Source organism: Anthonomus grandis, chromosome 6 (genome assembly GCF_022605725.1).
Source record: "Anthonomus grandis grandis chromosome 6, icAntGran1.3, whole genome shotgun sequence".
Classification (NCBI taxonomy): domain Eukaryota; kingdom Metazoa; phylum Arthropoda; class Insecta; order Coleoptera; family Curculionidae; genus Anthonomus; species Anthonomus grandis.
In genome coordinates, this window is record NC_065551.1 from 23,490,152 (window position 1) to 23,502,154 (window position 12,003).

Genomic DNA, 12,003 nt, shown 5'->3' on the forward strand with positions numbered 1-12,003 from the left:
TGGACGTGAACACAAATCGATTAAAAGTGATAAATTATGTCAGTATTGGGGGTTTTTTGTGTGGTTTTTGTGGCTCTGTTTGTAGCCCAGGTCAAGGGTCATGGATATTTGATTGTGCCCCCAAATAGGGCTTCTTTGTGGAGAATTGATAGTGGTTCGCCCATCAATTACCAGGATAATGAATTTTTTTGTGGGGGACTTTATGTAAGTTTATATCATCCCTTAGTAAGATAAACTATAAAGTAAAATTTTAATTTTCTTTAATGTACAGCCACTTATCTGCAATTTTCCATTGTTTCTTTGATTATCTATATTTTCTAACTAAAAAAAACTTCTTTCTTTACGTGAAAATTTCTGGTTTTCTTTCACATTTCTTGATAATCCAAAGTCTAGGATTCTCATGTTGCCTCTTCTCTTCTTTCTGAAAATATATTTTTAATTTTTAGGTCCAATATTACAAAAACGAAGGAAAATGCGGAATTTGCGGAGACGACTATAGAGACCCAGTGCCAAGAAGCAACGAAAACGGCGGTACATACGGTAACGGTTTAGTGTTTAACAACTATACCCAAGGCTCTGTTATAACTGTTACTTCCCTAATAACTGCCAACCATCTTGGGAACATTTACTTCCAGTAAGTTGATTTTAATATTAAAAACTTACAATAAAACTAGATAATTCTTGGCTATCTTAGAATCTGCAAACTGGACTACCCTACGCAACTAGAAACTGATGAATGTTTTCAACCAGTTAGATTAGCTGATGGAACAGATAAACAACCTATTCGCCCTCTGGATTATTTGGTTCACACTAGATTAAGACTCCCAAGAGATCTTGTGTGTGACAGATGTGTAATGAGGTGGCATTATAGAACTGGTAAATATAAAAAATCATAATTAGTTATTAATGTGTCTAATTTTATGTGTCTAATCTTATTAATTTTAAAGGTAATTCTTGGGGCTTGTGTAATGATGGCACCCAAGATATGGGATGTGGTAACCAGGAAATCTTCCGGTCATGCGCTGATATCAGAATTCTGCCTAATGGTGGCTCATCTAATGAAGATTCAACACCTGATGATTATGATTCTGATAGTACAGAAGAAGACAGTACGGATTCAGAAGAAGGACATCACCCTCCTGAGATTGATAGGCATACACCATGTATTCCAAACCCCCATTATGTACCAAAGGAACAAATGCATAAGGAATGGTCCAAATCAGAAGAAATCTCTGACAGCAGTAGAGCATTGGACTTAAATAAAAATATCCCATGTATTCCTAATCCTCATTATAAGCCTCATAAGAAACCTTAAAATAATAATTTTTTATGACCTCAGTAACAAATATTATATAGCACAATTGAGCAATAAATTTATCAGTATTAATTTATTCAGTAGTATATGTTTCAATTGGAATTAAATTTTGACTCAATTTTGGCAGATTGTAATAGGGATACTGACCTTTTGTAAAATTTATCCTTTTACAGCATAATAGATCTTTATTATTTATTTATTAACAGAATCCATTTATGTTATTATTGTAAAAATATAATAGGTACCTAAGTTGCAGACAAGTTTACATAAAAATGGCATACTCTATATTATTTAATTAAAAAACTCTATATCATATTACTCAAAATAAATCAAAAGTAAGGAAAGTAAATTATTTAACACAGCTATGAATTACTAAAATAAGACTATGATTTAAGAAAAAATAATTTCAGACTATCAAATGTTTTGAAAAGGATTTTTAAGTGTGAAAGGTGATGATGACAACTGAGGACTGCAATTATTATTTTATGTAGAAAACATAAATCTAGTAGACTCTAGTATAGTGAAATTTAGACTATCCCTCATACACTGATAGTTATATTTCTTCTGAAGGTACAGAATTAAAGTAATTAATTTTTATAAATAAATTTGTAGTGTATTAAATTTTATACCCTTATTTTTTGTTTTGTTGAAAAACTCAAATTTTCAAGGTATTGTAAGATTTAATTATACATTTTGGTATATTTCTTTGTAATAATTATATCAATAGACCCTTACAAGATCATATTTTTTTAAAATTTGTCAAAGCAGTTATTAAATCTTAACCTTTAGAACCTTATATAATAAGTGAAAAAAGTCCATTAAAAAAGCAAATATATTGAGAATGACTTAAGGGCAGGGATGAGTTTGATTAGTTTACCAAATAATACTTCTTGAATTAGGTAACTATTTTATTGGGTATTATCAATATATTATCTTATATATCTAATTATAAAGAAGCAAATAGACTTATTCATGTATTTAGAAGTGTTACAAACTGAAATTTTAGTAACTAGTACATAATTTAAACTATTCCCTAGATACTACAACCTGAACCACAGATGTAAATAGCTCCGCACAGAGCTATTTACATCTGTGCCTGAACTAGTCTAAAAAATAAGTATTCAATTAACCACTTGTGTCTATCTAAATAAAAGTTAACCAACAATACTAGTTGCACCCCTTAAAGCTAGATAACCTGCAGTGATGTCCATAGGAAGGTCAATAATAGTGGCATATTCTTCCTTATTGGCATACCTTAACCTGCTTTGTGGATCTGTGTAAGGTGCGAGTAGGCCGGACAAGTCTGAAAACTTTTCTGGTGGTTTAAATGATGGCGGAGCGTTAATACTGCTGTAGTGCACCACGTTTTCCGCCCACGGCAACGATTTTTCCGATGAAATAATTTGCTTTAGGCCTTTCCAGGCTCTCTTTTTATTTGATTGTCTGGATAGATACCAGGAGGAAGATTTAAATACTGGTTTTTGTGGGATGGTTTGTGGATCGGCGTTCATGCTGAATAAAAATGGTCTATTTTCGCTGTAGAATGATAAAATATGAATAAAGCAGTAGTAATAGTATTTTCTATTTTTCAATAGATTTGTTTATATTTTCGTTTCTTGATCATAACCTTACTTTACTTCGACAAATTACACTTCTGTCAAATATCAGCAACTGGAAATTTCATTAGGCATGATCTCCACTAAACGCGAACAAGAGGAACGAGATAATAGTTTGATTTTTTATCGCGCAATAAGTTGAATCCATTTGGTGAGATATATTTTTTTTTATTTTACCAAATATACTCCTAGGAACATTTCATATATAGATTATAATAGGACCAATTTTGTGAATCTAGTGTAGACAATAGATAATAGTACTAGTAATAAGAATTTTATACTTATCGATACAGCCACAGCCGGCTTTCATGTAGAGGATAGAATCATAGAGTTCAAGAAGTGATTAGTTTAAACTCTGAAGACGTGTTTCTGCCAGATTGTATAAATAATTATAATAAAATAGTTGCAAATCCTTCTTCTCAAATTGGCACCAATATAATATGCCTACCTCCTTCCTGTTATCCCTTTTCATCTCTTTTCATCAGGTATATCCAATGCAAGGCACATAAGCTGTAAGCCATTAAACACTTTAAAACAGAATAATAAAAAATCAGTCCGTAGACAAAATTTAAAATTGTTTTATATTGCACATGTTAACATAAGATCTCTAATTCCCACATTCAACGATTATAAAATAACTAATAATTAAGGAAAAATACTATTTGTTGGTTTTATCTGAGACCTGTTTAAGTGACTACTTCCCCGATTATATGAGTAGTATCCCTGATTATCAACGATTGCATAGTGATCGGTTGACAAAAGGTAGTGGAATGTGTGCTTATGAAGCGAGTGATTTCTTTTGCAATATTGTATATATAATATTTTTAGTGGTCTCACTGAGTTAGGATATTTTATTGGCTGTGTGTTAACATTAAGTCTATCAGTTCTTTGCTGGGTATTGTCTATAAGACTAAGAAGGGTGCCTTTCTTGCAACTATAATCAGCTGGGTGTCATTTATACATTGTTATCAGAACTGTCTGCTATGTCGTAATTGTTATTTGGACGGGTGATATTAATGTGACTTTATTGCCTGTTCCAAGTGTTGCAGTAGAGAGGAGATGCGATTTTTCATGAGCCAACTCAAGTGACTCGGAACTCAGTATGCCTGATTGACGTCATTTGTGTGGAGCATATTTTGGAGTTGATTCGATTGGATTCCATGGATTTATATGTCATAACTGATCATAGGCTTGCTTACTCTTATTTAAATTTAAATGATTTGTCTGAACAAGCTAAAAACAGTCGTTTTTGCTTATAGAGATTTTCGCAATTTCAATACGGTACTGTTTGATTCTTCTATAAGTTACTTAGACTTTAACTCAGTACTAAGAAAGGATTCTTTAGATGAAAGACCATTAATAAGCTTAGTTTCGAACTGACTCAACTCTGCGTAATTTTCTCCTTTAAAATCATTTAGATCTCACACTGCGCAAATCCCATATAGCTGATACTACAAGAGATATAATACAAGCGCATACTTATACCCAGGTAGATAAGAACTATAAAGATTTTAAGCATTATCTTTTATTTGAAATATGACCGAAAAAAGCTTATATTATTTTTGAGTTGAATAAAGTTAAAATTAATTCGAATAAAAAATTGGTCGGAATTAAATGATGGAAGTAGCAGTTTTTTGACATACCCAATATCATCTAAGAGATATCACTGCTATAAAAGATCAGTTTGCCGACAAAGTTAGGTAATATGGCTATTAGCGCTGAAATGGCTCTTATAAATTACTGCTCTTCTAACATTCTCTTAGCCCCTTGTAACACTTTAACGAAATATCTGAATATAGTTTGATTTCTTCTAAATTTAAAATCATTATCTCTCATGAAATCAAAATGTAACTACTTCCAAGGTTACAAGAATTACCTTGAATTGTCGAAACAGTGGGCTGCCAAGGCAGTTATGCATATAGGTCTCCTAATAGACCCGTCATGCCCCACCGGGGGTTACCAGAGCTCAACGGCCTTAGAGAAACCGATAAGGCTCTCTGGTCTGAAGGACTTAAAGTCACTCGGTACACTGAAAGTGTTACCCAAGTATTTGAACCTGGCGCGCGTGAGTGCTGGGCACTCCCCGATTACATGGTCAACGGTTTCATCCTCCTCACAGCACCATCGGCATTCCGGGTTGTCCGCAATACCGATAGTATGGAGATGGCTTCTTAAGTACCAGTGACCAGTTAAAAAATCTGTCACTAGCCGAATTTCGCATCTTTTTAGGCGTAGTAGATTTTTGGTGAGACAGGCAGAGGGCCCACCTATGTGCGCTTTGGCCTGTCTCATACCAGGGGACTCAGTCCATCTTCGGTGGGTCCACTTGTCCAGCGGACCCTTCATTGACGCGACCGCAACGCATTTGGCGATACCAACTATGGGTTCCAACCCCATTGGCACATTCGCGGATCCCAGTCTGACAAGAGAGTCTGCTTCCTCATTACCTGCATGGCCTGCGTGGCCAGGTATCCAGAGAAGAATTACCGTATACGATGAGTTTAGACTTATAAGCATTCTACCAATACTGGAGAAAATGCTAGAGCTGTTAGTATCGAACGTGATAAATGACTTTATTGCACCCAGACACATATTACCCAAAATTCAGTCCGATTTCAGGGCATCAACAGCAGTGTTATCAGCAACATCTCTAAGGACATGGATGCCTCACATATATTCATTTAATTTCATAGATCATAAAATGGCTTTTGGCTAAGTTAAAATATTTTCGGGTCTTTGCTCGTGTCTCTAAGTTTTCGGCATGTCTCAGGTGAAGAAAGCAGTTGTGGAGGTTTCAGATTGGTCATCTCGGCCCGGCTTGTTGTTTAATGCAAGGCAAGATATTTACTTGATGATTGGATCTGAGTTAATTAAAGCCAAATTTAATCACTTTCATTTTTTCTGCATTCACACAAATCGATAAATTATTCCATTGTTGGAATAAGCTTAAAATTTGGAGCTTTTTTAATATTCGCTTAAATTTCGAATCGCATGCTCTGAGGAAATTGACCTCTGTATATCTTAAAATAAATCTCTACCTATGCAAATTTAAATACATACTTTCCCAACACATTAAATATTTATTGGTTGAAACTCTCATTTTATCTCAACTTGATTACTGCCATTTTGTATACTATAAATGCGTTAAACGAGAAAAATTCAACTTATCCAAAATTCTGAAATGCGCTTTCCATACGTAGGACAAAAGTTGATCACATCACTTCTACATATTATGTAACACATAAAATCATAAAATGCAAACCTAGCTTCTTAGAAACTCCATTCTATTTGCTGGAGTGCATGGTGCCGTGAAGCTACATAATCTTAACCTTAGGCAGACGACCAGGTTTCGTATTCGTTTCCACTAGAGTTATAAATATAAAGTCTATTTCCAATATAGAGTAGTTTTTTTTTAATATGCCGTTTATTATTTATTAATTATTGCAAACACAATCGGTTTTAGTTTAAAAACCTACAATAAATGATGTTGTCCTCACTATAGTTTTATTATTGTGTACTTGTATTATTTGTTTCACTTTAATTTTCGAACCTACTGTATTTATATGTTTTAATGTTTTCTTTTTTGTTTTTTTTTTTGTTTTCTTTAGGTTAGGTGCCAGACCACGTTTATTTGAACTTTGTCACATTGTAGCATAATAAATGACATTATTAATATCATCATTTTATATGGTAAATATTTTTAAATGACTCATATGTAACAGCAGGGACCCCATATTTTAAAATAAGAATGAAAGTATAAAAACTCTTGACATAAACGCGTAAATTTTAAGAAGAAACGTATTATGACAAACTGATCTTAATTTGAGAATGAACTCTAATGTCAGCAACTGGTAATTCAATTAGGCCTCATCTTAAATAAAGGCAAAGAAGCGGAGCGAGGTAATAAATAACTAATGGCGGAATAATTATTTGAACCCATTTTGTAAGATTTGCTCAAGCTGAATATTTTTAAGAACATAATAGGTACCCAATAACCTTACAACAAGCATAAAAAATAACTAAAATCCTGAAAGCAACGCATGGAATATTACCAGAAACTAAGAGGATTTGATTGACAAGTGGCAACCTAGAAATTAACTGCTAACATGCTAACTAGTAGATCAGTTACTCCTGTTGCATTTTGCATTAGTTACTCCTGTATTATATTTTCGATGCCCGGGGATTTACCCATGATTACTTTACTTTTGTTTTTTTATACATGCAGATTTGTTTCAATTCACAGTTGCGATAGAACAATTTTATTTATGTATATAATATTTCTCGTGTGAAATATTTTAAGAACCATTAATTTTTATGAAAATTTAGTTAAACCAATTATTATCTAGCCTTATTTTTTGTTTTGCCAAGGGTGATCCTTGTTTGGAGACTTAATATAAATAAACGTTAAATTAAAATATTTTGGTTTAAAATAAAGAGATCTTATTATTTAAATTTAAAAAATTAGACTTATTGAGTGAAAAACTGGTTTATTATAAATTTACCATTATAAGTCTTTCAGTATAGCACCCACACATAAGTAACAAAAATATACAGTTTTACACAGAAAAATTTGCACATGATATGACTCAACATTTAATGTCATACAATATAAATAAGAATGTTTCAATATTTTAATTGAATATTACAATGTGTCCAAATACTTAAGTAATCATTTTTTTAAACTAATCTAAGTCCTTAAAGTATCAAATTGGTATAGTATATCTTATACCCTGTTCATATTTTGACCGAACATTATCAGTATTATTATACACATAATTTATACAAAAATGATACTCTAAATTATCACAACTATTATGATCTTTTTGAAATACATTCCATTCCACTTCCAGAGTGGATATAGAATGTGTAGTTTTTAGTGAATTTAAGTTATCTGGTTGAAATTTATGATATTTCAATTGAGATACGCCTACTAAAGATTGAATAAAAAAATATATCTTCAGAGCAATTAAAAAAAAATTATCCCATTAAAAGGAATTACATTTTTCAATGCTCTGTTTATAACTAAGTCTAACTATTTGCTACATACTAAACTAACCCTACTAAGCTAATAAAATTTACAGAAAATCCAATTACATCTTATACATTGCTGGATACCCAATGGTAATAAGTACATCCATGAGTTTCCCGTAAAAGCTCCTCATCTATTTCAGTCGATAAAGATTTGAATTGTTTATTATGGGGATTCAAATCCAATTTTGTTGGCTCTAAAAATTAAAAGAAATTTAATTGACACCAGCTGTATTTTCCTAAAATTGAACTGGTTTGCTAGGATATATGAGGTCATATTTAAATTTAGATTTTATTCATTCTTATTTTCTTAATATCATAGATATAATATCTTGAATTAGATATCAGTGTGATATTACATGTTAAACCCTGAAATTTATTTATAATATTCACAAACTGTACAAAACTCACCATTATGTCGTTTTCTCTTAGCCTGATTGCAGCTCAACTCGAACTGATCCCTTGTTCTTTTTCTATTTAAACAGTCAGCTTCATACTGGTCGGTATCCATTTCGCTAAAAGTCTTATTTAGAATGTCTTCACAGGCCGAATCAACTCGTTCATGGTTGGTTTGTCGAGTTAAGGGCTGATATCCGTAATAGACATTAGAAGACACGCTAATTGCGAGAGGTTTTTGTTCATTTGGGGTGGCGTTAAAGGGGGTATCAACAACGCAACGCGCTAACGTATCCATTGGGGCCGCAGTTGCAATATTGTCACGCATTTTGGGGTTTGTTTGTATTTAAAAACGCTATATATTGTAAATAACGGTTTTATTAGATTGGAATTTCTTTTATTGTTTGGATTGAGGTTAGCTTTTTTTAAATGCCAACGCCAACCGTTCGCTTGTCAGTTGATGACAACTGTCAAAATCCACAAATACTTTAAGCTGCTTCCCCACTGAATGAAGTCAAATGGATATCGATTAAGCTTGACCTGGCGGGCCGCAGACCTTGTATTTACATTGTTTGAGAAGTAAAATGCTGGTGTTTTGACGGGTGACCATTCCAATATATCGTTGCACTGGACTTTACGTAAACTTCCATCAACAGCGTTGGCTTATATGTAAATGAGCAAACCAATATATGAACAATAAACCGCTTTACATTCATTAAATATATGAATTATTTTCAAAGAATCATACTGCAAAATCCGAAAATTAGTTTTTTATTATCATACTACTATTGGCATGTTAAAAATAAGACTTTGCAAAGATGAAATTAATATTATATGAATAAATAACCTACTTTAGGTGAAACAAGAAATGCAATTACAGAAAGGAGAAACGAAGGCTCAAACCTCCAAGGTTACTACCTTGGAGGTTTGATCCTTCGTTATCCTCCCATACCACATACTTACTCCTGGCTGTTCTTAACTCGTCTATTTTTAGACACTGCAAATACCAGCGAAAAAGAATACTAAATACAAAACGCCTAAATACAAAAAAAAGAATCAAACAACCTATGTATATTATGTAGAAAAGCTTATTAAATAAGGTCAATCCTTCAATTAAAAAAAAAATCTTATAAAGATATTCATCATAAGACTATTAAATAATATTATAAATATTAATAATATCATTGTATACCCTGAAAGATCTTCTTCAGACTCTATATTAAGTTGCACTATTACTTTTGCTTCAAAAGCTATTTCGCCATAGTAATTTAAAAAAGATTTGAATGTAACTATACCCTGAAAAAGTTTTTTGAAGTCTTTTATAGACTTTACAACTCTACAACTAATACTCGTTATACAAAAATAGCCAACTGATTTATTTTGCACGTCCACACTAAACACGATCAATTAACATTAATAGCATTATTCATTTACACAGTATTTATTTATTATTTATATTGATTTTAAGAGCGTCCGACTTAAACTAACTCCTGGCGGCGCGGGCTCCTAGAAGACTTCATATTATTCATTCATATTTTTATATAATCATTTTCTACATAATAATCAGACCATGGTTCCAAAAGATGCCTTAATTTTCCACGGCAACGCAATTATTCTGGAATGACGAAGAATACCTGATATTCGCGCCGTTGTCAATATCCTTATTTATTTGCCTTCTCCCTAAGCTCATTTCGTCCCGACATCATCCCAAATGTGGTGCATGCCGGCCGATATCGGTATGATTCTCGTCTTGCAACAGGATCTCTTGTAGAAAAAACAATCCACGCTATTCTCTAGAGAACAACGTTGTGGATATAACAGCACACCAGAATTTGGAAGCCTGTAAACCGAAGATCTCCTCTAACATCATACTGCGAATCATCCTCCAGTCCAAGTTATCGAGTTCGCATGCGAGTCTCCTTAAAAGAACATAAAGCGTACCAAACGTACTCATAAATTGGCGACTGGTGTGATGGCCCTTTGGCAACCAGGTAAAAAATCAGCCTCTTCTGTCTCCCCGGCTCTTTCTTTCGTTTCTTTCCGGCTAAAATAGAATGATGAGCCATGGGACTTTGGTTAGATTTATTACAGCTCAATATCCTCGTGGTTTCCGTCTTACGGCTAACTCAAGTCACCATTGTTGTACCTCTGGCCTTTGACATTGACGTCATATATGTCCTTTATCTGATCACAGACTCCTTAAATGGAAACGTGTACTTGACTATAAATGTCATCCATTCTTTTACGTAGCTCACTGACGCAGTCCTCCCCGGCAACATCGGTTTCTGACAGACAACCAAACCTTATATCGGTTTGGTTACCTTTGGTTTGGTACCTTAACCAAGAAAGGCGACGTTTTCTTTCCATCACAATTCGTGTTAGAGATTTTCCTGTTTCTTTTATGAATGGCCCATTGATGAGCCAGCAGAAACACATGAAGAAAGTTATCCTTGTCTTTTTGGTAGCTAGAGGCTTCTCTAATTAAATATCGATTGATGGTTCTATTCATTCGGTCTACTATGCCATCTGACTGCGGATTTATTGCAGTAGCCCTCATTTTCTTAATTCCAAATATGTTACAGATGTTGTGAAACAGGTTGGATGCAAAATTTCGTCCTTGGTCTGAATGTAGCTACCAAAAAGATACACAAAATCAACAGATTCATTCTTTTATTAAGGCATCGATAATAGTAGAGACTCTCTGGTTTAGTAGAGCGTATACCTCAACCTTTTTACTGAATTAGTCTATCACAACTGATTCCGTGCTTCCGCTTCAAGAAACGGAATGGCAAGATAAATCATTTAAAGGGACTTTCCAGGCTATACTGATACATCAAAGCTTTCTGCTTTTTCTGCGGTTTATTATTTGCCGCACATAAAACGCATTTCCTGCACAAGTCTCTTACGTCTGTATTGGTAATGATGTCTTTCTGACTCATGGTGGTGGATTTCCTTTAGCAACTTCGAAATTCGACATTTATACACAACATTTTACCCTACTTTTCTGCCGTCATGGCTATTTGTCAAGAGTCCATCTTCAAAAATTAGGGAGTTCCATTAAGCCCAATATGACTTATTATACTGGAACGATACTTAGCAACTTCTTCCCAAATACAGATATTCAAAATCACTTCTTAAATGTTTTAATTTAACGGATACTACTAGTCAAAATGTCATAAATTTTTATAAGAATAACAGATTTAATAATGAACAGGTAACCTTTCAACTTATTGACGAATTACATTTTAAAAAAACTGCCTACTTTAAAATCCAATGCAAAAGGTTTGAATGATTTTTCCATTAGGGATATTAACTTGTGCTTACCTTTATGCTTGTACTTGCTAATAAATATTATAAATAAATGCATATTACAACAGAAAATTCCTACAAGATGGAAGAAGGCAATCATTAAGCCTATTCCAAAAGTACCAGAACCAAAGGAGTTCAATTTCAATATAATTCCCATCTCTATGTCTCCTTTTAGAAAATATGTTTGACCGCTAGAGCCTTAAGACAATTTGTTGAAGAACAATCCAATGATACATTATTATTGACTTTGGCGCCAATTACCAAAGGAGTACCCCAGGGATCCTCCTCTACTTTTTTAAATTTACGCTGCATAAGATAGAAAATAGTCACATTTGAAGC

General features: G+C 33.3%; 3 protein-coding genes across 3 annotated transcripts; 1 reads left to right on the top strand and 2 right to left on the bottom strand.

Annotated features, from left to right (window-relative positions):
* Nucleotides 1–1,391, top strand: LOC126737840 (uncharacterized). Its single transcript, XM_050442900.1, has 4 exons — nt 1–204; nt 447–634; nt 695–876; nt 948–1,391. Exons 1-4 carry the CDS (start codon nt 37–39, stop codon nt 1,313–1,315), a joined length of 906 nt encoding a protein of 301 aa, XP_050298857.1. The 5' UTR covers nt 1–36; the 3' UTR covers nt 1,316–1,391.
* Nucleotides 1,392–2,210: 819 nt separating this feature from the next.
* LOC126737841 (INO80 complex subunit C) lies at nt 2,211–2,952 on the bottom strand. The gene has a single exon (XM_050442901.1). The coding sequence runs from the start codon at nt 2,824–2,826 to the stop codon at nt 2,470–2,472; it is 357 nt and encodes a 118-aa protein (XP_050298858.1). The 5' UTR covers nt 2,827–2,952; the 3' UTR covers nt 2,211–2,469.
* A 4,446-nt stretch (nt 2,953–7,398) lies between these two features.
* On the bottom strand, nt 7,399–8,788 carry LOC126737625 (uncharacterized). The gene is made up of 2 exons (XM_050442602.1): nt 8,371–8,788; nt 7,399–8,156 (listed from the first exon to the last, which is right to left on the bottom strand). The coding sequence occupies exons 1-2, from the start codon at nt 8,681–8,683 to the stop codon at nt 8,029–8,031; spliced, it is 441 nt and encodes a 146-aa protein (XP_050298559.1). The 5' UTR covers nt 8,684–8,788; the 3' UTR covers nt 7,399–8,028.
* Nucleotides 8,789–12,003: the final 3,215 nt, after the last annotated feature.